The sequence below is a fragment of the Dendrobates tinctorius genome, unplaced genomic scaffold (genome assembly GCF_039654945.1).
Source record: "Dendrobates tinctorius isolate UK_male_01 unplaced genomic scaffold, ASM3965494v1 ptg000032l, whole genome shotgun sequence".
NCBI classification, from domain to species: Eukaryota; Metazoa; Chordata; class Amphibia; order Anura; family Dendrobatidae; genus Dendrobates; species Dendrobates tinctorius.
This window is the reverse complement of record NW_027361700.1, coordinates 13,680,855-13,703,416: the sequence shown is the minus strand read 5'-3', so window position 1 is coordinate 13,703,416 and position 22,562 is coordinate 13,680,855. Positions and strand designations below refer to the sequence as shown.

At 43.3% G+C, this 22,562-nt stretch overlaps 1 protein-coding gene across 4 annotated transcripts in view; it reads right to left on the bottom strand.

Annotated features, from left to right (window-relative positions):
* The window catches only part of SKAP1 (src kinase associated phosphoprotein 1), an 889,984-nt gene that overhangs the window by 593,581 nt on the left and 273,841 nt on the right, over positions 1-22,562 (bottom strand). For all 4 annotated transcript variants that reach the window (XM_073572419.1, XM_073572420.1, XM_073572421.1 and 1 more), the window contains exon 4: positions 387-500. In XM_073572419.1, the coding sequence (XP_073428520.1) occupies positions 387-500 (114 nt within the window). The remainder of the gene's footprint in view (positions 1-386; positions 501-22,562) is intronic.

The following is a 22,562-nucleotide window of genomic DNA, read 5'->3' as shown; positions in this document are numbered from 1 at the left end:
ACTATTTTTAATTTTTAGCACCTCAGTCATTAAAAGATTATCTAACTGATGAAGAAATCGTAACCCATACTGTACACTAACGCTAGGGCAAGTAGAGTCAGGATGAGTGGAACACCTCCCCCTCCCCGCTTTTCTCTTATTCTTTCAAACCTAATATAAGAAAGCAATAAGTCCGCAGAAATATCGTCAGAGACACCTCTAAAGGCTGTATTCTTTATGCACGTTAAACCGTTGCACGCTAAAGTCTGGCTGTGATACAGTATCATTTTTGTACACTTTAATATAGAATAAACATTTTATGTAAGGCAAATACTGCGTTTCTCTCTAAATGACCAGAAGGAAGCAGGATATGCAAGTTTTATATATACATCCCACATCTCACTTACCTTCATCCAGGTAATCAGAGGGAAGAGAGACCTCATCAGAAGCTGTGCCATGACTCAGGCTACGATTATCATCATAACTGTCCTGCCCTAGTGTGGCTGTGTCAGCTTCATCATCTAAGGGAAATATCATAGAACATTACTTATAACATGAACATTTTCCGCATCTATGTTGGGGGAAAAAATGCATCCGGCTTTGGTAATACTTATATGTACTTCAAGTTATTCCACGGCATTGTACCCACATTATAATCACTCATGTCAGGCCTGCCACATGAAGCTCTTATTATTTCCGTTCTCCGGCACGTTAAAAACGTAGTGATATTCAGAAGGTAAAACACACACAGGCAAGGGAATATTTTTCCAACTTGAATCCATGCATCTAACTACACATTACGCTTTTCAATACCTAATGGACTCTTAGGTCAAACTCACGCAAAATACCTGTACTTATTGGTGGCAATAGTCTACTTTTTTGGAAAAAAATGTGACAAGGAAAAAAAAAAATAAAAAGGTAAACCCTTTCCCACATCCTCATGAACATGTACTGTATAGTCATAACTTGCTACATATCATCCCCACAGAGCATGAGCAAAGACAGCAAGAATGCTAAAAATCAATTATTTTTTAGAAATCTTTAGATTTTACATTTAAGTCAGATGAGTGAGCATGTAGAGGATTGCAGTACAGATTAAAGCCTGTAGGTGGCTTCAGAGATAACATGAAGGCATTTCCTACCCCATATACAGTACAGTCCTAACTAAATGAGGAATATAGAAGACATGGTCCCATGCACAGGCTGACATGAAAACACAGAACTGTTCCTCTTTATGCTGTGGCACCCTATGTCTCATTCTCCTATAAATTCCCAAGAAGAATTGTGGATAAACTGCATTATCTGTCATAAAAAATGTGAAAATATTACTTTACATACATTACAGCGGTGATCCATCTATTCCAAGGCGAGAATGCATACGAGCTGCTCCACTGACTGTAATGTGGTAGACACGTATACAAGTACTGTAATTTCGTAACATGGTTATCACATCATCAATCTGAGCCAAAGACACCTATCACAGTTTATTAACCAGTGAGATAATTTTCTATAGTAATGCGATCATGAATATCTATTTACTGCAGGAATAACATAACGGATGCAATGCAAGAGACATTATCCCTGGCATGCCTCATACATCCAAGCTAAGATGACAGCTGAGAACCTGCTCAAGTGATCAAGTTCTCACTGGAGCACAAACCTTGGGTGACAGGTCTGGCAACTGGTGCTTCTGTAATTAGATGGCTAGAGACTCTAAGAGAGCCAATATAAGGGAGGTAGTGATGTCCGCTGGGGACATGGTCAGCCACAGTCCTAGTCGCACAGTTACTAGACATCACGAATAATTCCTTCATTAATTAGCTGCCTTGCTCCTGACATCCAAAGAGATCTATATCTTACCGTAAAAACAATATAATTAGCCGAGCACTCTTGACCAATCTATTCAACTTTGCTGGCTTCTAACACTGCAGCTCTACTACAAACTGAGCTGGCACCATATCCTGGGAAATAAGTGCAGCACTAATAGGAAGGCATGCACAGGATGCACAAGCTGTTGTCTTCCTGCACATTAGCATAGACGATACATCCGTCATATCTGGAAAACAACATAGGAGATGTGGGACATAACGGCACTTTTAGATTATGTTTGTTATACAAGATCTTAAACAGTTTTGCCTTATTACACCCACTGATTATATTACGTATTATGTATGAATGTGGTGAAACAACAAAAACTAGCTTAATAGTGCCGACAGATGATTAGATTTTTTTTGTTGTTTCAGTGCTTTCATTTCTGCTTTCTCCATATTGCAAAAACAAACAACGATTAGCAATATGAATGTCACAACTGTAAAACAGGTTTCTGTAAAATCAATCCATTTTTGAAGCTCACTTGACTTCTAAGGCCTGTTTCACACATCCGTATGTTACCATCAGTCAAAATCCGCCGTTTTGCAAAAAAAAAACGGATCCGCCATTTTGCTTGGCGGATCCGTTTTTTTTCCATTGAGTTGCAATACCGGTGGATCTTGATGGATGGCCATCCGTTTTTTTGCGGATCCGCCAAAATTATGGCGTCCGCCGGCATGCCTGGACGGACAATGCAACGTTTTTTCGGGCGGCCGGATCCGCATTTTACATTGCGCATGCCCGGAGGACTTGCCTCAGCCGCAAATTTAACCCTAAACTCTGTTCGGGTGGCTGAAAAATTCTCTCTCTCTCTCGACAGCGGTTCCTTTAAATTTCTTCCTTCACCGGATCCGTCAAAAAAACAGTCCGGTGGCACACAATGACCGTACACAGGCGGATCCGTTTTCCGCCATTTTGGCGGATTACATCTGACAGAAAAAACTGATGTGTGAAACAGGCCTAAGCAGAGTACATAGTTACGGTAACTTCATTGTGGAAACTATCTTTAGCTATATGATGTGCTCGTGGGCTTCAGAGCTTATTCTTCATTTTAATATAGGCAGCTAGCTATGCATCATTATCAGAAAAGCTGCTGTGTCCTTGACAGTGGGAATTAAGAATTAAAATTATGATCATGATCCAGTCTCTTAAAATTATGTAAGGGAGAAAAGTGGCGACCGCTACATTACACACTCATTGCTGTGGATGTCTAGTGGTAATTGTGAACGGGAGGAAAAGACACATTGAATTGCAGCCCTATCAGGTTATTGCTGCAATGACCAAGCTGCAAAAATATTTAAGTTAGGAAATGTTAAAAATTCACAGCATTAGTGGTTTTGTATTGACACATGGGACAACACCTTAAAGGGAATCTGTCACCGCATTTGACCTCTCTAAACTATTAATATGGTCATACAGGCTATAGAATGCTGAAAACAGTCCTTCCTGTGTGTCTCATATCAGCTGTGTTGTTGCCAAGAAAACATCTATGCCTGGAGATAACTCTGCCTCCAGAGCTTATTTTAAAGGGGGAGATACCAGTGTGATGTGTTAGGCTGTGTTCAAACAGTGCGCTTTCGCACGGAAATGGGACAAAAACGCTATGGAATCCTTATGCAAGCTAATTCAATAAAAATCCTGAAATGTTGTGCACACGAGCAGTAAATATCCTTTGAGTATTTGCAGTGCATTTTTTTCTACAGCATATCAATTCTTTGTGCGTTTCTGCAGTGTTTTTCACCCATTAACTTCACTGAGTGAGTCAAATCCGCAGCAAAAATGCAGGTATAAAAATGATTGCGGATTTGCTGAGCTTTTGTTTGCGTTTTACCAGCTTCCTATGGCATTTCCCATGCTGCCACCTGTGTGACAACATGGGAAATACCTGGGTGGAGGTATTTATCGGTGGTAACACACTGCAGGGTTAGGCTGTCAGATGTCAGTGTGACTCTACAGCTGTGACTGTGACTCGCGGCAGCGCTACCGCCGGAAAGATGGTCGATCAGAGCGCTGCAGGGTAGTGCTGTCAGATGTCAGCGTGACCCCGCAGCTGTGACCCGCAACGGTAACTTGCAGTAAAAAGCTTACCGCAGATCAGCAGGCGGGGGACTGATGAAACTACTACTCCCATCGGGCTACGTCTGATATCATTGCTAACAGTGACAGCAGGTGCCACTGATGGGAGACATAGTCTCATCAGACTGCGCCTGTGCTCACAGTTATAAAAAAAAGGAAAATAATTACATACATATTCAAATTAAAATAAAAACCCATTATACTCACCTAACACCAAATCACCGATGCCCTTGTATCCTAGAAAAAAAAAGTTAAAATAATTTATTATATATTCACCTGTTCGCTGTACTCCACGTAATCACGAGTGTCCCACGTCCTCTCTACCTGGCCGCCGGCGATACACTGACAGGAGGTAATCGTTCCCATAATGTATCACTGAGCTGCCGTGAGAGAGTTCATCAGCTGATCAGCTCTGATGCTCTCACTTAAGGCACAGCTGCGTGAAAACTTTCTCATGGCAGCTCAGTGATACACTGCAGGAGCAATTACCTCTTGTCAGTGTATTGCCGGCTGTCTTTAAGAGCAGTCACATCTGCTCCTTAAGTCATCAGGATCGTCGTGGGACATTATGGATTATCTTTTCTGTGGACAGATGAGAAATATTGTGGATTATTTTATTTTTGTTGCAGGAGATGTTGGCTTTGGTGGATTAGGCTATCGGTGAGTATGGCTTAATTAAAATTCATTAAGAGTGCCATTATTTCAAATAAAGGACTTTATTCTGCATGTCTGTGCTTTTTATACAATATCACTATGGGGTTACTAATGGATAGGCATTTTATAGATGCCTCTCCAATACTAGACTGTGGGCTTGATGTCACCTAATACAAAGGTGATATCAACCCCACAAATATGGACCCCCCTTGCCACCACTGCAGGGAATGTGGGAAGAGCGAGGCTAAGCGCCAGATTTGGCGCATTTGATATATGTACCTTTTCTGGGGCAGCTGGGAGGTGATGTTTTTAGTCTGGGAGGGGGTCATTACTCAAGGCACCTTCCAAGGCTATTAATATCAGCCCACAGCTGTCTGCCTAGCCTTTGTAGGTTAGATTTTATAGCGGTACACCATGTCAATTTTTTTCTGGGGTCCGCCTGTAAACTATCTAGCAAAGGCTAAGCAAACAGCTGTGAGCTGACATTAATAGACTGCGAACCTTTATAGCTATTAGCTCCTTCCCAGAATATCAATATCAGCGTTCAGCTGTTGGCTTTCCCTCTGCTGATAATTAAAATTACGCGGGAGATCACGCAATTTTTTATTTTCATTTTTTTTTCTTTAAATTCAACAGCTGCTGTTTGGTTACAGCCTATGTAGGTTCATTTTGTTAACGCTCCTACATAGGCTGGTGACAATGTGTTTGTGTTTACTTATTGGCTTAGGCTACTTTCACACTTGCGTTTTTTTTGCGCTGCGCACCGTGCGCAATGCAAACGCACATAAATAACGCATCATGCGTTTGTGTGCTTTTTTTGCGGTTTTGCGCATGTTTTTTTTAAAAACGTATGCTTTTTTTGCGCTGACTTTCGCATTACCATGCGCACGTCAGCGCACCCATAGACTATAATGGGTGTTTAGGTGAAAAAAAACACATTGCGTGCACATGCGATTTTTTGGGACAAGTCGGACGCACAAAAAATGCAACAGGATGCATTTTGTGCGCCCGAGCGCACACTACAAAAAAACGCATGCGCATACAAACGCGTACAAACGCATGTGTATGCGCACCCAGGTAAAGTATAGGGAAAAAAACGCAAGTGTGAAACCAGCCTTAGTAATAAGGGTATCTGACTGACACCTTTCCATTACTAAACCTAGGGCTAGGTGTCAACGACAGCTGCTGACACCAAGCCGTTATCCCATTACCCTGATGCCACTACATCAGCATGAAAAAGGTGGTGCTGAAACAAGAAATTACATCACAAAACATTTTTTTTAAATATCTTTATTTAGCTAAAAAAGCCTTCATTGCTGTACAAAAACGCATGCAAAAACACGCGTTTTTGATGCAGCGTTTTTCCTGCCAAAAGATGCAGAAACCTTGCAGAAATTTCTCCAAGCAAATACTCAAGGTGCGCAAATAGCCTAATGGCTGCTCTCCTGATAACTGACACATCTTGCAAGTTCTTCTCAGCTCCAGCTTCCAGCTCACAGGCAGTCAGGGTTGCAATATTGTTGCAATAAAGCAGAACTGAGAAACAAAAAAGGTGTTTATAAGAAGACATTTCATTTCTCCTGGTCTGTTAGTTATTTGTCTCTAGTAACTCCCCTTCATGTAAAATAAGCTCTGGGGGTAGAGTTATCTCCAGGCAGCATCTGTTCTGGAGCCTGGAAGAGGTCACTTATATAAAGTGATAAAAGAGGATTTCTCAGCAACAACACAGTTGATATGAGACACATAGGGAGGACTGTTTTCAGCATTATATAGCCTGTATGCCCATATTAATAATTAAGATAGGTCAAATGTGGTGATAGATTCCCTTTAACGCAGATGTGTATTTCTGTCATACAAACTAAGAAAAAAAAAGCCTTACAAAACAAAAATGGGTTTGTCTGCAATGGCACCCTTGATTCCCTAATGCTTTCCAACTCTGCACTGTCAATAGTGTCTTCATTCCTGCCAACCATTTTCCAGTTCAATGGTCAGTAGGGGGAGCTCTGCGAGCAGAATCCGTAGCAGAAAGAAATAGAAATCACAATAAAAACTTTGCTCAAAATGCAAATTATGTTTATCAGGTTGTAAAATAGCTGATAAATCAAATTTTAAAAATTAATTATATCACTGATTCTTTAAAAATACAATCGCCAGGGCCTAATAATGAGTCTTTTGACCTGAACCAACAGTCTCATATACATGGTTATGAAACTGTGTGTTCAGGTCAACAGACCCCAATTCAGGCACAACAACATTGCAAAGGTAGCACAAACCATAAAATATGTTCATTTGAATGCGTGGGAGCTTCAGTGTCGGCTGTTTAAACCCTCTTGTATATTTATGTACATAGCAACAGGAACATCTAAAGTTACAGGTGAGGGCTCCTACTGTAGTGTCAGACCACTGCTGTCAGGGTTCAACAAAGTCCACTGGGTGCTATAGGTAGATCTCCAGAGACCTGAACTAATATGATCCCAAATATAATAAATGCAATTAAGAAACTGCAGATTTTACCACCCTTAGGCCGGGATCACACTACAGTGTGTGATGCGAGAAACTCGCACGAGTCTCTCGCATCAACACCTGGCGCTGCAGTCAGCACTCAGGACCAGAGCTGCGGCTGCATGTATTTCTATGCAGTCGCAGCTTCGGTCCTGAGTGCGGTGGCAGCGCCGGCTGTTGATGCGAGAGACTCGTGCGAGTTTCTCGCATCACACGAGGTAATGTGATCCCAGCCTTAGGCCGGTTATCCACAATCCAGATTTAGCAGCAATTTGGACGCTGCGTATGTTTGCTGCGTTGAAAGAGCTGACTTCTACTGAACGCAGGTAAATCCACATGTGTTCATTGAACCGTGTGTTTTTACCTAGTTCAATACGTTGCTAACAATGCTTACGTATGCGTCGTTTCGCGGTGTACGGCAAACGCAACATGTTGCATTTTTTGAGGCGTCAATTATGCAGTCATGTGCATGTGGATGAGTGCGTCAAAACAACACATTACTGTCTATCGGGCATTGGTATGCAAGGACATACGTATGCATGCATTCGATACACATGCGTACTTCAGAATGAGTAGGTCCAGAAAGTGATTTCACCACCTGCTAATTGTCAGCTGTATAAAAGGAAGTGTGGACACTGCAAGGCCATTACTCTTCAGACTCTGGATGTGAGCACCAGACTATGTAAGTATAGAAGCTTTGAAAATGTCTGTCTGTCTTTGCAGTCTGTACTAATTTTTTTTCTGTTCCTTGTAGACTGGTTGCTGCTCTGGTCCCGGACTACTGTTGTGGCTTACTTCTCCTGTCCAGGATTTCTCTGTTCAGGTGGTGTGGTATTGGCCCTTCAGTTCAGAGAATAAAAGTCCGTTGGCGTTCGATGAAGGATCGCTTCAATAAGGACATGAGAGAGGAGATTTGGGTTCGAAGTGGTGCTGCTCAAACGCTCAGAAAACATAAATACCATTGTTTACTTTCGATTCTGAGGCCTGCGGTTGGTCAAGAACATGAGTATCTTTTGTGTTGTCTTACTATTATATAAACAATAATTTTTTTTACTAATGTTTTTCATTTATTTTCCACACAGAATCTGGAGCAGCACAACACAACCTGGATCGTCCTCAGTTGGACCGGCCCCTCATTGACCAGCCAACGAACAGGACCAATCCCAATCATCCACCAGCGATGGAGCAAGCAGGCTGGCATCACAGGCTGGGGAACAGGCAGCCGGACCATCTGGTTTTCCCCTCTCCCAGCCCTCTTCCACTGGTTTTGTTGGGTCTTCTCGTCAGCGGCAGAGGGCCTGGGAGAGGCTAGTCATGCCAGAGTTTCTTCACTTAGGCTCGATCTTCCGGTATGGGATGAAGGCGGTTTTAGAAAGACAGGATAGTGGGTTCACTCAGGTGAACACACTTTGCCATGAAGTGCACAGACGCCTTGACCGCCTGGAAGCCGACCTTCACAGACCGACGCAACATTTTTTTCATCAATAGAGCGGTGCGTTCAGAAAACCTACCGCCTGATCTCAAGCTGAGCGTGATATAGGCCTGCCAGGCTGCTTACAGCCAGGCATTGCAGCAGTCCCGATATCAGTAGCAGGCAGAAACTTAGTTTCCTACAACAAGGGCCAGTACAGCAGCAGTGGCAGAATCCTCCAACACCTTTCCAAACATCTCAAGGAGTTGGATACGAGTCTGCTCAACAACCGAAGACAGTACAAGTGACCTATCCACCATCACCACCGCTGGACATTAGGACTGTTCCTATAGTACCCAGCTACACCACTCAGCCGAGGGCAGCAGCCATGCAGCCTTCAACTTCCACTATGCAGCCGAGTGCAGCAGCCATGCAGCAGCCATGCAGCCTTCAACTTCCACCACGCAGCCGAATGCAGCACCCCAAGAACAGGAAAAAACAAAACGCAGAGGAACCAGCAAAACAGCCAGGAAAAGAAAAGTTGTCAAGAAACATTACTCACCACCTCCACCCTCACCTCCCAATGTGTCTGTTTTCAAGTATGTCCCCACCTTTCCTTGGTTCTCTCCCTTCCAATGTGTCAATCCCTTCCAATTTGTATTCCACTCCTAATGTGTCCTCTTCCCCCAATGTTACATCTCCTGCCAATATATCTGACCCAATCCTCCAAATAACTGCCACTTACCCTTTAACCACTTCCCCAACCACTCCTAGCCAATCATCACAGCCCGACACCCCCCAGGTCCACAATATCACATCATCGGGCAGACCCCGAAAGTAAGAAAGTAAACTTTTTTTTTTAAAATTTATGTTAAACATTGTTTTTATTTTTGTTAATAAAAATTATGTTTTTTTCACAATCCCTGTCTCCCTGTGTTTTCTTTATATCTTTATTTAAAAGTGTGCATTGTTGAGTGAAGTATTAATGGGTGTTACAGTCAAGGTGTTTAGTATTAAACTTACAGTCCAGGTGTTAGTATTAAAGTCAGCAAACATTACAGGTACATTTTACTTATTAGCGACTTAAACCATTTTGTCTTGCCACACGTTCAATATCCAAAACAAAGTAGGCAGCAAATTTATCCCTCATTTGGGCAACTTCCACTGAAGTCCTCAGAAGGTGATCTTGGTAATCCTGCAATGTGGTAGTAAAAGGTTCCTCAAGTTCTAAGTGGTGTCGCTTTTTCACCAGGATGCAATTGTGCAGAACACCATACGCTTTCACAACCTCATCAATTGTCTCAATTTTTAGACTGATGGCTGTTCCCAGAATGCGCCATTTCGATACCAGCAATCCAAAGGCACACTCCACAGTTCTTCGTGCCTTTGTCTGTCGATAGTTGTAAAATCCTTTTGGTGTGATTCAAGTCACGACTTGAATACGGTTTTATGAGGTGGCACACATTTGAAACACCTCATCCCCAACCACAACAAACGGCATTGGCGGTCCTTCAATGTTCAGAAGAAGTCGCGGCTGTGGAAAATTGAAATTACTCCCATACAAACGTTGGCCCATGTCAGAGTTTTTAAAAGTCTGTGAGTCATTTCCTCGTCCAAATGAGCCAACATCCATGGCGACAAATCGACAGTCAGCATCTGCAATCACCAAGAGAACAATCGAAAAGTATTTTTTGTAACTGAAATGCTCGGATCCACTTCCAGCAGGTTTCATAATCCGAATGTGTTTACTGTCCACAGCTCCCAAACAGTTTGGAAAATTACAAATATCCTGGAATTTTGGAGAATTTTCTACCCAGTGTTCAGTTGTGGGTTGGGGGAGGAATTCTTAATGCAGAATATTACAAAAATCACGGCAAGTGTCTCCAACAATCTCAGAAAGCGTGGTCACTCCAATCCGGAATTGAAAATGTAGAGATGATAAGCCAGGAATCTGCCGAACAGAAAATGGGGTAGAGAAAAAAAATCAGTACATGGCTTTTAGAACAATCATATTAATGACAGGCGTTTCTTTTTCAAAATTACGTACCTCAGTGTCACCAAAAGACGTTCTTCAGCAGGAATTGCTCAACGTAACTGTGTGTCCTGCCTGGTGATGGATTTTCGGACACGTAGCAGCAAGTCATGGAAGCTCTGTTCCAAATTCTCGTGTACTCGAAAAACTTACGATTTTCACGCAGCTCTGTGTACAACGAATGGTAGGCTCTACGGCTCTCTCGGACTTTCTCTTCTTCTTTCTTCTTCATAAGCCACAGCAAAGGCAACAGCTAATTTAAATGACAAATCAAGATTAAGAATGAAGCTCTCCACAATAAGATCCATCTTGCAGCCGGATACAGCAGCAAAAGACAAGGATTTCATCAGTGCAGTGTGTCTACGATGCCTTGCGAAAGTATTCAGCCCCCCTGGAACTTTTTAACCTTTTCCCACATATCATGCTTCAAACATAAAGATACCAAATGTAAATTTTTTGTGAAGAAACAACAAGTGGGACACAATTGTGAAGTTGAACGAAATTTATTGGTTATTTTAAATTTTTGTGGAAATTCAAAAACTGAAAAGTGAGGCGTGCAATATTATTCGGCCCCTTTACTTTCAGTGCAGCAAACCCACTCCAGAAGTTCATTGTGGATCTCTGAATGATCCAATGGTGTCCTAAATGACTAATGATGATAAATATAATCCACCTGTGTGTAATAAAGTCTCCGCATTAATGCACCTGCTCTGTGATAGTCTCAGGGTTCTGTTTGATGCACAGAGAGCATCATAAAGACCAAGGAACACAACAAGCAGGTCCGTGATACTGTTGTGGAGAAGTTTAAAGCCGGATTTGGATACAAAATGATTTCCAAAACTTTAAACATCCCAAGGAGCACTGGGCAAGCGATCATATTGAAATGGAAGGAGTATCATACCACTGCAAATCTACCAAGACCCGGCCGTCCCTCTAAACTTTCATCTCAAACAAGGAGAAGAGTGATCAGAGATGCAGCCAAGAGGCCCATGATAACTCTGGCTGAACTGCAGAGATCTACAGCTGAGGTGGGACAGTCCGTCCATAGGACAATAATCAGTCGTACACTGCACAAATCTGGCCTTTATGGAACAGTGGCAAGAAAGCCATTTCTCACAAATATCCATAAAAAGTGTTGTTTAAAGTTTGCAACAAGCCAACTTGGAGACACACCAAACATGTGGAAGAAGGTGCTCTGGTCAGATGAAATCAAAATCAAACTTTTTGGTACCCATGCCAAACGACATGTTTGGCGTAAAGGCAACACAGCTCATCACCCTGAACACAACATCTTCACTGTCAAACATGGTGGTGGCATTATCATGGTTTGGGCCTGCTTTTCTTCAGGAGATATAGAAACCAAAAAGGGAAGAAGACGACAGAATAAAATATGAAAATTTATTAATCACAATTAAAATGTACAATATGTAGAAAATTAATGTAGAATAAGGCAGAGTGTACCCAATGTCACCATACAAATTAAGCCAAGTGGACAGGTATAACGAACGGTAAAAACACCACATGAATAGCGGACCACAATTATAACCACTGATTGCACTGATAGCTTAAGGTAAAAATCGAGGAACTTATTGATAGTTTCACATAGTCCCACACTACCAGAAACAATTGGTCGTCCTGGGGGATTGGTGACAGATTTATTCACCTTTGGTAATAAATATAGGCAGGGAGTTTGTGGTTTCTCAGGAATCAAACCTATACTTAGCTCCTTTGAAATAATACCCTCAAGGAAAGCCTGTTCAGTTAAGTCTTGTAATTCTTTTTGGAACCAATCCCCCAGGACGACCAATTGTTTCTGGTAGTGGGGGACTATGTGAAACTATCAATAAGTTCCTTGATTTTTACCTTAAGCCAATGGTTGAATCCTTGAAATCATACATCAAGGACACCAATGATGTGTTAAGAAAATTGGAAGGTGTTCCTCTTGAGAGTAATATGTGGTTGGTGACTTATGACGTCGAATCGTTGTATACATCGATTCGACATGACAACGGCATTGAGGCTGTAACACAATTCTTACAGATGTCCAACATTGAGAATGGATTGAGTGAATTTCTTCTCATCCTACTTGAATTTGCCTTAACGCATAATTTCTTTATTTTTAAAGAAACGTTGTACCTCCAACTACAAGGATCGGCGATAGGGGCGGCTTTTGCGCCCTCATACGCAAATTTGTTCTTAGGGTTTTGGGAACGTAACATTTTCCAAACGAATTGTGTCCCTTTAATTGAACAGGTTTCCACCTGGATGCGCTTTATTGACGACATTCTGGTCATTTGGCAGGGCCCTAAAACGGAGTTACTACAGTTTAACCAACATCTAAATGAGAACGATTTAAACATCAAGCTGACGTGTACATATAGTCAGGTGAGTATAGATTTTTTGGATACATGTATTTTTAAAGGGGAAGATGGCTTTCTACATACAGAGGTTTTTAGAAAATCTACAGCTGTGAATTTGGTTTTGCATGCCACTTCCTCCCATCCAAAATCACTCAAAGATAGCATTCCATATGGTCACTTTCTAAGAACAAGGAGAATTTGCTGCAGTGACCTCTCCTTTGAGACCCAGGCCTCTGAGTTGGCACAACGATTTTCCCAAAGAGGATATTCTAATCGGGTAATTAATCAGGGTTGGGCAAAGGCACAAAGAAATTTAAGAACAGACCTGTTACAAAAAAGGAAACTGAAACCAGGATCAACTGAAGTTAGATTCATTTCCACATACAATGAAAAGTGGAGTCTCATCAGACAGGCCTTGTCCAAATTTTGGCCAACCATCAGAAGTGACCCAGTTTTAGCCAAGAACCTTAGTGTCTCTGTCATGATCCCAGTGCAGGTTTTTGACCTGCACGTCAGGGGTTAATGTCTTGAGCTCAGTGCAGGCTTTGACCTGCACGCCTGGGGTTAATTGTAATGGCCTCTCTTTGGTTCAGGGAGAGCTTTATATAGCCCTGAGAAACTCCAATCCCTGTCAGTTATACTTTTGCCTTTGGCCGAGTGTTTTGACCCCTGTGTGCCTGTTCGTTGTCTTATAGCTTTCTTATATGGTTCTGATCCGGTTCTGTCCCCCGTTGTGAGTTTGCCTGTTGATTCTGTACTGTATATCTGCTTCTCTGGTTTCTGACTTCTTGGCTACGTCTTGACTATCCGTTCTGTCTAGCCCTTTCTAGGAGTTTTCCTGCAGCTCCTAGCTCTCTGGAGTTTAGGCCACGCCCCTAGCAGTCACGTGCTTCAGGTCCTGCGGGTCTGAAGCATGCATCTTCTCTGCTGCTGCCCGCTCCACAGGTATCTCTGAGCACAGTTTGTCTTACTCAGGAATCGCGCACTGGCTCAGTGAGCAAGTGCAGTGCAGTGTTCCTGACATTATAACTGACCGTGAACTTTTTTTTTTCCTCTCACTTCTGCAGCATGGACCCAATGCATGCCTTATCTGAGCAGGTGAAATGCTTGACTCAGTCGCTGCAGAAGCTAAGTTTGGAACACCAAACTCTGGCCCTGTCCCAACGGCAGGTTGCGGACTCGGTTCAGGCGGCGCTTTCCGCAGGCTTTCAGCAGGTGGGGAATAGAGATGTCATTTTAGTCCCACCCGAATCCCCGGTTAAGTTACCAGATACATTTGCTGGTGACAAAAATGAATTTAGAGCGTTTAAAGAGGGCTGTAAACTCTTTTTCTCCTTGAGACCCCGTTCCTCTGGGGATGAGAAACAGAGGGTGGTTATGTCCCTGCTTAGGGGGTCCCCACAAGCCTGGGCATTTTCTCTTTCCTCTTCTGCCCCGGAGAGAATGACTGTGGATGCGTTTTTTTGAGGCCTTAGGGCTTATTTACGATGAGCCAGATAGATTGCGTTTGGCTGAGGACAAGGTGATGAGTGTCTGTCAGGGGAAGCACTCGGCCGAGTGGTTCTGTTCTGAATTTAGACGTTGGGCAGCCGAGATTTCTTGGAGTGATGCCGCTCTTCGAGGGCTGTTCCGTAGAGGCCTGTGTGAACGTCTGAAGGATGCCCTGGCACTCCATCCTCCACCTGACTCCCTTGAGGATGCCATAACCCAAGCGGTTCGCATGGATCGCAGACTGCGGGCAAGAGGTGTTATGCAACTTGAAACATCATTATTCTCCAGTGGAGTCGAGACCCGGACTCCTCCAGTGGCTATGGAGGTGAGCGCTGTCACCTGTGATGAGAAGGAAAGAAGCCGCCGCCGGGAGAAGCAGTTGTGCTTCTATTGTGGGGAATCTGGACATTGGAAGAAGGACTGCCCCTCCTGTCCGTCATCCTCCAAGGTGGCGGGAAACGACTAGGTCTGGGTAGTAGTCGAGGAGGCTACCCAGACCTTCAGGTACAATTTTCCTCACATGCAAAAATTGTGCTTCGGGTGGAACTGGAACTTGATGATGGTCCTGTTCAGACTACCGCCTTTGTTGACTGTGGCTCTGCTGTTAACCTGATTGATGCCCGGATTATGACTCTTAATAAGATAAGGACAGTCAGGCTTCAGGATCCTGTTAAACTTGTGGCAATTAACTTGTCCTCTCTTACCCGGGATGGTATCTGTTTCAGGTCTGAACTTTTTTCTCTGAAAATGGGTTCCACTCATGTGGAAAAATTAACTTATCTTGTGTTAGATAACTTGCCTGCAGGACTGGTACTGGGGATGCCTTGGCTACAACGCCATAATCCTACCATTGATTGGGTGATGGGAGAGATCACTCAATGGGGATGTAAAGATAAATGTTGCAACCTGGGGCCTCTTGCTAACTCTGTTAAAACCATATCTGTGTCGTCTGTCGGTCTGGAAGGTATTCTGAGTACCTGAAGGATTTCGAAGATGTATTTTCCGAAAGTGAGGCTGAGGCACTGCCACCACATAGACCCTACGATTGTGCCATTGATTTAGTACCCGTAGCCAAGTTACCTAAGGCTCGATTGTTCAATTTGTCCGGGCCTGAGCGCCAAGCCATGAAGGAGTACATAGCTGAGAGTCTCCGCAAAGGGCATATCAGGCCTTCTGTGTCACCCATGGCAGCAGGATTCTTCTTTGTGAAGAAGAAAGATGGTGGTTTGCGGCCATGCCTCGACTTTCGGGAACTTAACAAGATAACGGTTAGGAACACTTATCCACTTCCCCTCATCCCAGACCTATGTAACCAGTTATCTGGGGCCCAATGGTTCTCCAAATTAGATCTCTGGGTGGCCTACAACCTGATAAGAGTTCGGGAAGGGGACGAGTGGAAAACTGCGTTCCTCACATCAGAGGCTCTTTGAAGACCTGGTTATGCCCTTTGGGTTAACTAATGCCCCTGCTATTTTCCAGAACTTTATCAATGTTGTGTTTTCTGACCTGATAGGCCGTTTTGTTGTCATTTATTTGGATGACATTTTGGTGTATTCCCCAGACAGTCAGTCTCACTTACAACATCTACAGACAGTTCTCCAGAGTCTCAGGGAGAACCACTTATTTGCTAAATTGGAAAAATGTTTGTTTTTCGTACAGGAACTGTCTTTTTTGGGGCTGATTGTATCTTGTGAGGGGTTTCGTATGGACCCTAAGAAGGTGCTGGCGATCGCAGACTGGGTTCAGCCTCGTGATCTCAAGGGGCTCCAGCGCTACTTCGGATTTGCGAACTATTACCGGAGATTCATTAAAGGTTTTTCTCAAGTGGTTAAACCACTCACAGATCTTACCCAGAAGGGGGCTGATGTAAAAAATTGGTCGGAACTCACTAAGGAGTCCTTCTTCTCAGCTCTTAACAAATGTTTCATGTCCGCCCCGATGTTGGTCTAGCCAGACCAGTCCAAACCATTTATTGTGGAGGTGGATGCTTCTGAAGTAGGGGTTGGGGCAGTGCTGTCCCAGGGTCCGGCCACCCTTACTAATCTCAAGCCCTGTGCCTTCTTCTCAAAGAAGTTCTCATCCGCCGAGAGAAACTATGATGTAGGCAATAAAGAACTTCTTGTGGTCAAGCTGGCATTTGAAGAATGGAGGCACTTTTTGGAAGGGGCAGCTCACCCTATCACTGTTATCACTGATCACAAAAATTTGGCATACCTTGAATCTGCTAAGAGGCTTACTCCTATACAAGCCCATTGGTCACTTTTTTTTCACACTTTCAGTTCTCCATTACTTTTCCACCAGGGTCCAAAAATGTTAAAGCGGATGCCCTGTCCAGAAGTTTTGACCCCGTGTCTCCCCCCGAGCCGCCGTCTTCCATTCTTCCCCCAGGAGTGGTAGTGGCGGGGGTCTCATCAGAGTTGGAACAAGAAATTTTGAGGGCTCAGGCCCTAGCTCCGACGAACAGGCCAGGGGATAAATTGTTTGTTCCAGATTTATTGCGGCCTAGACTTCTGCAGGAGTTTCATGAGTCTAGGCTTAGTGCTCATCCTGGTATCACGGCCACTAGAGAGGCAGTAGCCAGGGTTTTTTGGTGGCCTTCAATGGGGTCAGACATCAAGAAATTCATTGCTGCTTGTGGAGTTTGTGCCCGTTCCAAAAGCTCGCATAACCGGCCGGCAGGGGAACTCATACCTTTACCGGTTCCTGATAGGCCATGGACTCATCTCTCCATGGATTTTATTACCGGTCTTCCACCTTCCAGGGGCAATACCGTGATCTGGGTGGTGGTGGATAGGATTTCAAAACAGGCCCATTTCATTCCCTTGGCAACACTACCCTCAGCAGAAACATTGTCAAGGTTGTTTGTGCATCATGTGGTCCGATTGCATGAGGTACCCATGTATGTGGTGTCTGACAGAGGTGTGCAGTTTGTGGCCAAATTTTGGAGGGCATTCTGTATGAAATTGGGCATCTCACTCTCCTTCTCGTCGGCATAGAGAGTAATGGTCAGACGGAACGCACCAATCAATCCCTGGAACAAATTCTCAGGTGTTTGACCTCCGCGAGACAAGAGGATTGGTGTGATGCATTACCGTTGGCGGAATTCGCTTTTAACAACCGGGTGAGTCAGTCCACCAACATGTCCCCATTCCTAATCAATTATGGGTTTAATCCTCATTTTGGGGAGTTTTCACGGGTGGATTCTGGTTGTCCTGGGGCAGAGGGGTCCGTCCAACGGTTAAAAAACCTCTGGGCTGAAATCCAGCGTAATATCTCTCGGGCCCAGGGGAGGTACAAATATTTTGCTGACAAAAAGAGGGCCCCGGGACACGTTTCAGGTGGGGGAGAAGGTTTGGCTTTCCACACATAACATCAACTTGAAGGTACCGTCAGCTAAATTGGGACCAAAGTTCATCGGTCCATACGAGATTGTGGAGATAGTCAACCCGGTGGCATATAGGTTGCGTCTCCTCGCCTCCTTAAAGATATCCAATGTGTTCCATAAATCTCTGTTGAAACCCATGGGGTCTGTCAAGGAGGACTCCGAGTCTGTTGTTCCTCCAGTGTTGGTGGAGGGTCACTTGGAGTATGAGGTCGGACATATTGTGGACTCTCGGCGGGTGCGCCACTCTTTGCAGTACCTGGTCCACTGGAAGGGATATGGACTGGAGGATCACTCATGGGTCCCTGCTCACTCTGTACATGCAGATCTCGCCTGGTTCGGGCTTTCCATGCCAAGTACTCGGGGAAGCATGGGGGTCCAGAGGCCCCCCCCGTTGAGAGGGGGGTACTGTCATGATCCCAGTGCAGGTTTTTGACCTGCATGTCAGGGGTTAATGTCTTAAGCTCAGTGCAGGCTTTGACCTGCACGCCTGGGGTTAATTGTTATGGCCTCTCTTTGGTTCAGGGACAGCTTTTTATAGCCCGGAGAAACTCCAATCCCTGTCAGTTATACTTTTGCCTTTGGCCGAGTGTTTTGACCCCTGTGTGCCTGTTCGTTGTCTTATAGCTTTCTTATATGGTTCTGATCCGGTTCTGTCCCCCGTTGTGAGTTTGAATGTTGATTCTGTACTGTATATCTGCTTCTCTGGTTTCTGACTTCTTGGCTACGTCTTGACTATCCGTTCTGTCTAGCCCTTTGGTAATTGTCATGCTATCTCGTGCTTTGACCCCGGCCTGATCTGGTTTATGTCCCTGTTTATGCCAATTAGTAACTTTGTTCCGTAGTTACCATTCTAGCTCTCTGGAGTTTAGGCCACGCCCCTAGCAGTCACGTGCTTCAGGTCCTGCGGGTCTGAAGCACGCATCTTCTCTGCTGCTGCCCGCTCCACAGGTATCTCTGAGCACAGTTTGTCTTACTCAGGACACGCACACTGGCTCAGTGAGCAAGTGCAGTGCGGTGTTCCTGACAGTCTCACCATCTATTATGTACAGAAGAGCCAAGAACTTGAGGGACGAATTGGTTCACAGTCATTACAAAGGTATGACCACGGGAATTCACTTTGGCACAAAGGGACCTAAATGAGGTTTTATCCCATGTAAAAATTGTCTGGCCTGTACCAATAGTCAAAGCCACACAATTTAAAAGTGCCAAGGTTTTCCAGATCACCCACAACATCACATGTGCCACTGATCATGTTATTTATTATGCGGCGTGTTCATGCCCTTTGGAGATATCATACATGCCCGTGAGGTTAATGAATTGACAATGTTAAAACCAATATCTCGTCATTTCAAGACGGTACATGGTTGCAATTCCAATTTGTTTCGTGTGATTGGAATCGACCGTATTCTGGCTGACTCACGGGGTGGTGATATGAGAACTAAATTGGCCCAACTGGAAACCCGCTGGATTTCTAAAATAGGTTCGGTACAGCCTTGTGGTCTTAATGAAGTGATTAGTTTTGCTCCTTTTCTCTAAAAAATAACATTATTATGCTGATGGTGTTTTTAGCTTGTATTTACTTCATATTTTTATTGATTTTAATATTTGTATTATTATTTTAGTACTACTCCAGCCGTTCATGGGAATTGATGTCGATAACTTTCTCTTCCATTCGGATTGGCATGTGTCTTTTGGCTCAAAGTGCTCTTCGTGTCAAGCTCACATTATATTTTGCACCTTGCTAAATAGTATATATTTTTAAGTACAGAAATATCATGTTATTTGTGCACTCATATTGTATATGTGCTTTCCTATATATAACAGTACACAGATTTTATATTTATATATCTCACTATGTCATTTATATGTTTATATATATATTATTTATGTATGTGGGCACTGACACTTTTTCCTATTTTGTGGTTTTGTATATATTTGTCACCATATCATTTATGTACAATTGCTCTATATTTGTCACTATGTCATTCATGTATAACAATCGTTCTAATTTTGCACATTTACATTTCACTTGTAGTTTTTCACATTTATGGGGTTTTGCCTTTTTCCATCATGGCGTATCTCTCACACCCTATGTTGTTCGCTTGTGCAGGCTTACAAGGCCCGGTTGCCGTGGCAAGGCGTCTGAGCGTTGTCTCTCCCTCCCCTCTTCTGGCACGTCAGAGAGGGGTGGGGATTGATGACGTGAGACGCTGGACCCACCGCTTCAGAGTTTCTGAATTGCCGTCATCAGCGCCAAGTTGGACACAGGGTTTTTACACCCTATATATAGCTGACAATATCGCTACATACATTGACGCCCCCTTGGAAGAAGCGACAGTAGCGAAACGCGTGTCGGGGTCCTCCTTCCTGTGTCACCATCTGACAGCTACTTGCTGCATTCTGCTATGGGTAGCCTTTTGGCTGATCTGTGATCACTGGCACTCAATATATGTTCTCCTCAGCACTTCTCTTTTTTTAAAGGTGAAGCCTTATTATTTGGGTTAAATCTAAGGGATCATAGATTAATTTCACTACTATAATTATAGTCCTTCAGCACTATGCACTTTGGCATGAATTTATGAGATTGTCTCATTTTAGTACTGCAAATTCTTTAGCACCATGCACTATGGCATGAATTCATGATATTAGACATTTTATTTTGGCACTATGCACTTTGTATAATATATCTTGATTTCATGTAGTATCCTACACGGATTCTAGCTTACCACTTATGCATCCACATGGATTTATTATTGTGCAATAAGTGGTTATAATTGTGGTCCGCTATTCATGTAGTGTTTTTACCGTTTGTTATACCTGTCCACTTGGCTTAATTTGTATGGTGACATTGGGTACACTCTGCCTTATACTACATTAATTTTCTACATATTGTACATTTTAATTGTGATTAATAAAATTTCATATTTTACTCTGTATTCTACTTCCCTTTTTTGGTTTCCTATGGAAGTTGACATATTTATAATTGGTCCTCTATTTTGGGTTTCTGCTTTTCTTCAGCAGGGACAGGGAAGATGGTTAAAATTGATGGGAAGATGGATGAAGCCAAATACAGGACCATTCTTGTAGAAAACTTGTTAGAGTATGCAAAAGACCTGAGACTGGGATGGAGATTTGCCTTCCAACAAGACAATGATACCAAACATAAAGCATAATGTACAAAGAAATGGTTCACAAATAAATGTATCCAGGTGTTAGAATGGCCTTGTCGAAGTCCAGACCTGAATCCAATCTAGAATCTGTGGAAAGAGCTGAAAACTGCTGCTCACAAACTATCTCCATCAAAACTCACTGAGCTTGAGCTGTTTGAAAAGGAAGAACGGGCAAGAATTTCAGTCTCTCAATGTACAAAAGTGATAGAGACATACCCCAAGTGACTTGCAGCTGTAATTGCAGCAAAAGGTGGCGCAACAAAGTATTAAGTTAAGGGGCCGAATAATATTGCATACCCCACTTTTCAGTTTTTGAATTTCCACAAAAATTTAAAATAACCAATAAATTTCGTTCAACTTCACAATTGTGTCCCACTTGTTGTTGATTCTTCACCAAAAATTTACATTTGGTTTCTTTATGTTTGAAGCATGATATGTGGGAAAAGGTTGAAAAGTTCCAGGGGGCCGAATACTTTCGCAAGGCACTGTATATATTGAAAACCCATGAGACACATCCATTGGGTGTCTGGAGTCAAGGTAATTCTACTGGAAAAGCATTGGAAATATCTAAGGCATGCGCATAAACAGCGCAAACACATGCAAAAACACAAAAATGCATGTACACGCAGCGCTGTTTTGGCGCCATGTGTAAGATGATGCTGATAAAAAACGCTGCGTAAACATGCGTTTGCACATGCAGATGATACGCTGTGCACAGAACGCTAATGTGAACCTAGCCTTAGTAATGGAGAGGCGTCTATAAGACACCCCCATTACTAATCCTATAATTGTATTGTAAATAAACACAGACACCCAGAATAAAGTCATTTATATGAAAAAATTGTCAGACTCCTTTATTAATCTCAATTAAACCATACTTACAACCACGCCTAATCCAAGCAAAGTCCTCAATCTCCTGTAATAAAAATGAAGTAAAAAAGCAACAATATACCATTCCTGCCCGTCGTTGTGTCCCACGTCATAATCCATGTCTGGGGTATACAGTTTTCAACCTGGAGACGGAGCCAAGGTGCGACCGTCTTGGATGAAAACCATTGGTGAATGAATCATAGAATCATAGAATCGTAGAGTTGGAAGGGACCTCCTGGGCCATCTGGTCCAACCCCCTGCTCAAAGCAGGATTCGCTAAATCATCCCAGTCAGATGTCTGTCCAGCCTCTGTTTGAAGACTTCCATTGAAGGAGAACTCACCACTTCTCGTGGCAGCCTGTTCCACTCATTGATCACTCTAACTGTCAAAAAGTTTTTTCTAATATCTAATCTGTGTCTCCTCCCATTCAGTTTCATCCCATTGCTTCTAGTCTTTCCTTGTGCAAATGAGAATAAAGTTGATCCTTCTACAATGTGACAGCCCTTTAGATATTTGTAGACAGCTATTAAGTCTCCTCTCAGTCTTCTCTTTTGCAAACTAAACATTCCCAAATCCTGCAACCTTTCCTCATAAGACAGGGTTTGCAGACCGGTCACCATTCTGGTCGCTCTTTTCTGAACTTGCTCCAGTTTGTTGATGTCTTTTTTAAAATGTGGTGCCCAAAACTGGACACAATATTCCAGATGAGGTCTGACCAAAGAGGAGTAGAGGGAAATAATGACTTCACGTGATCTAGACTGT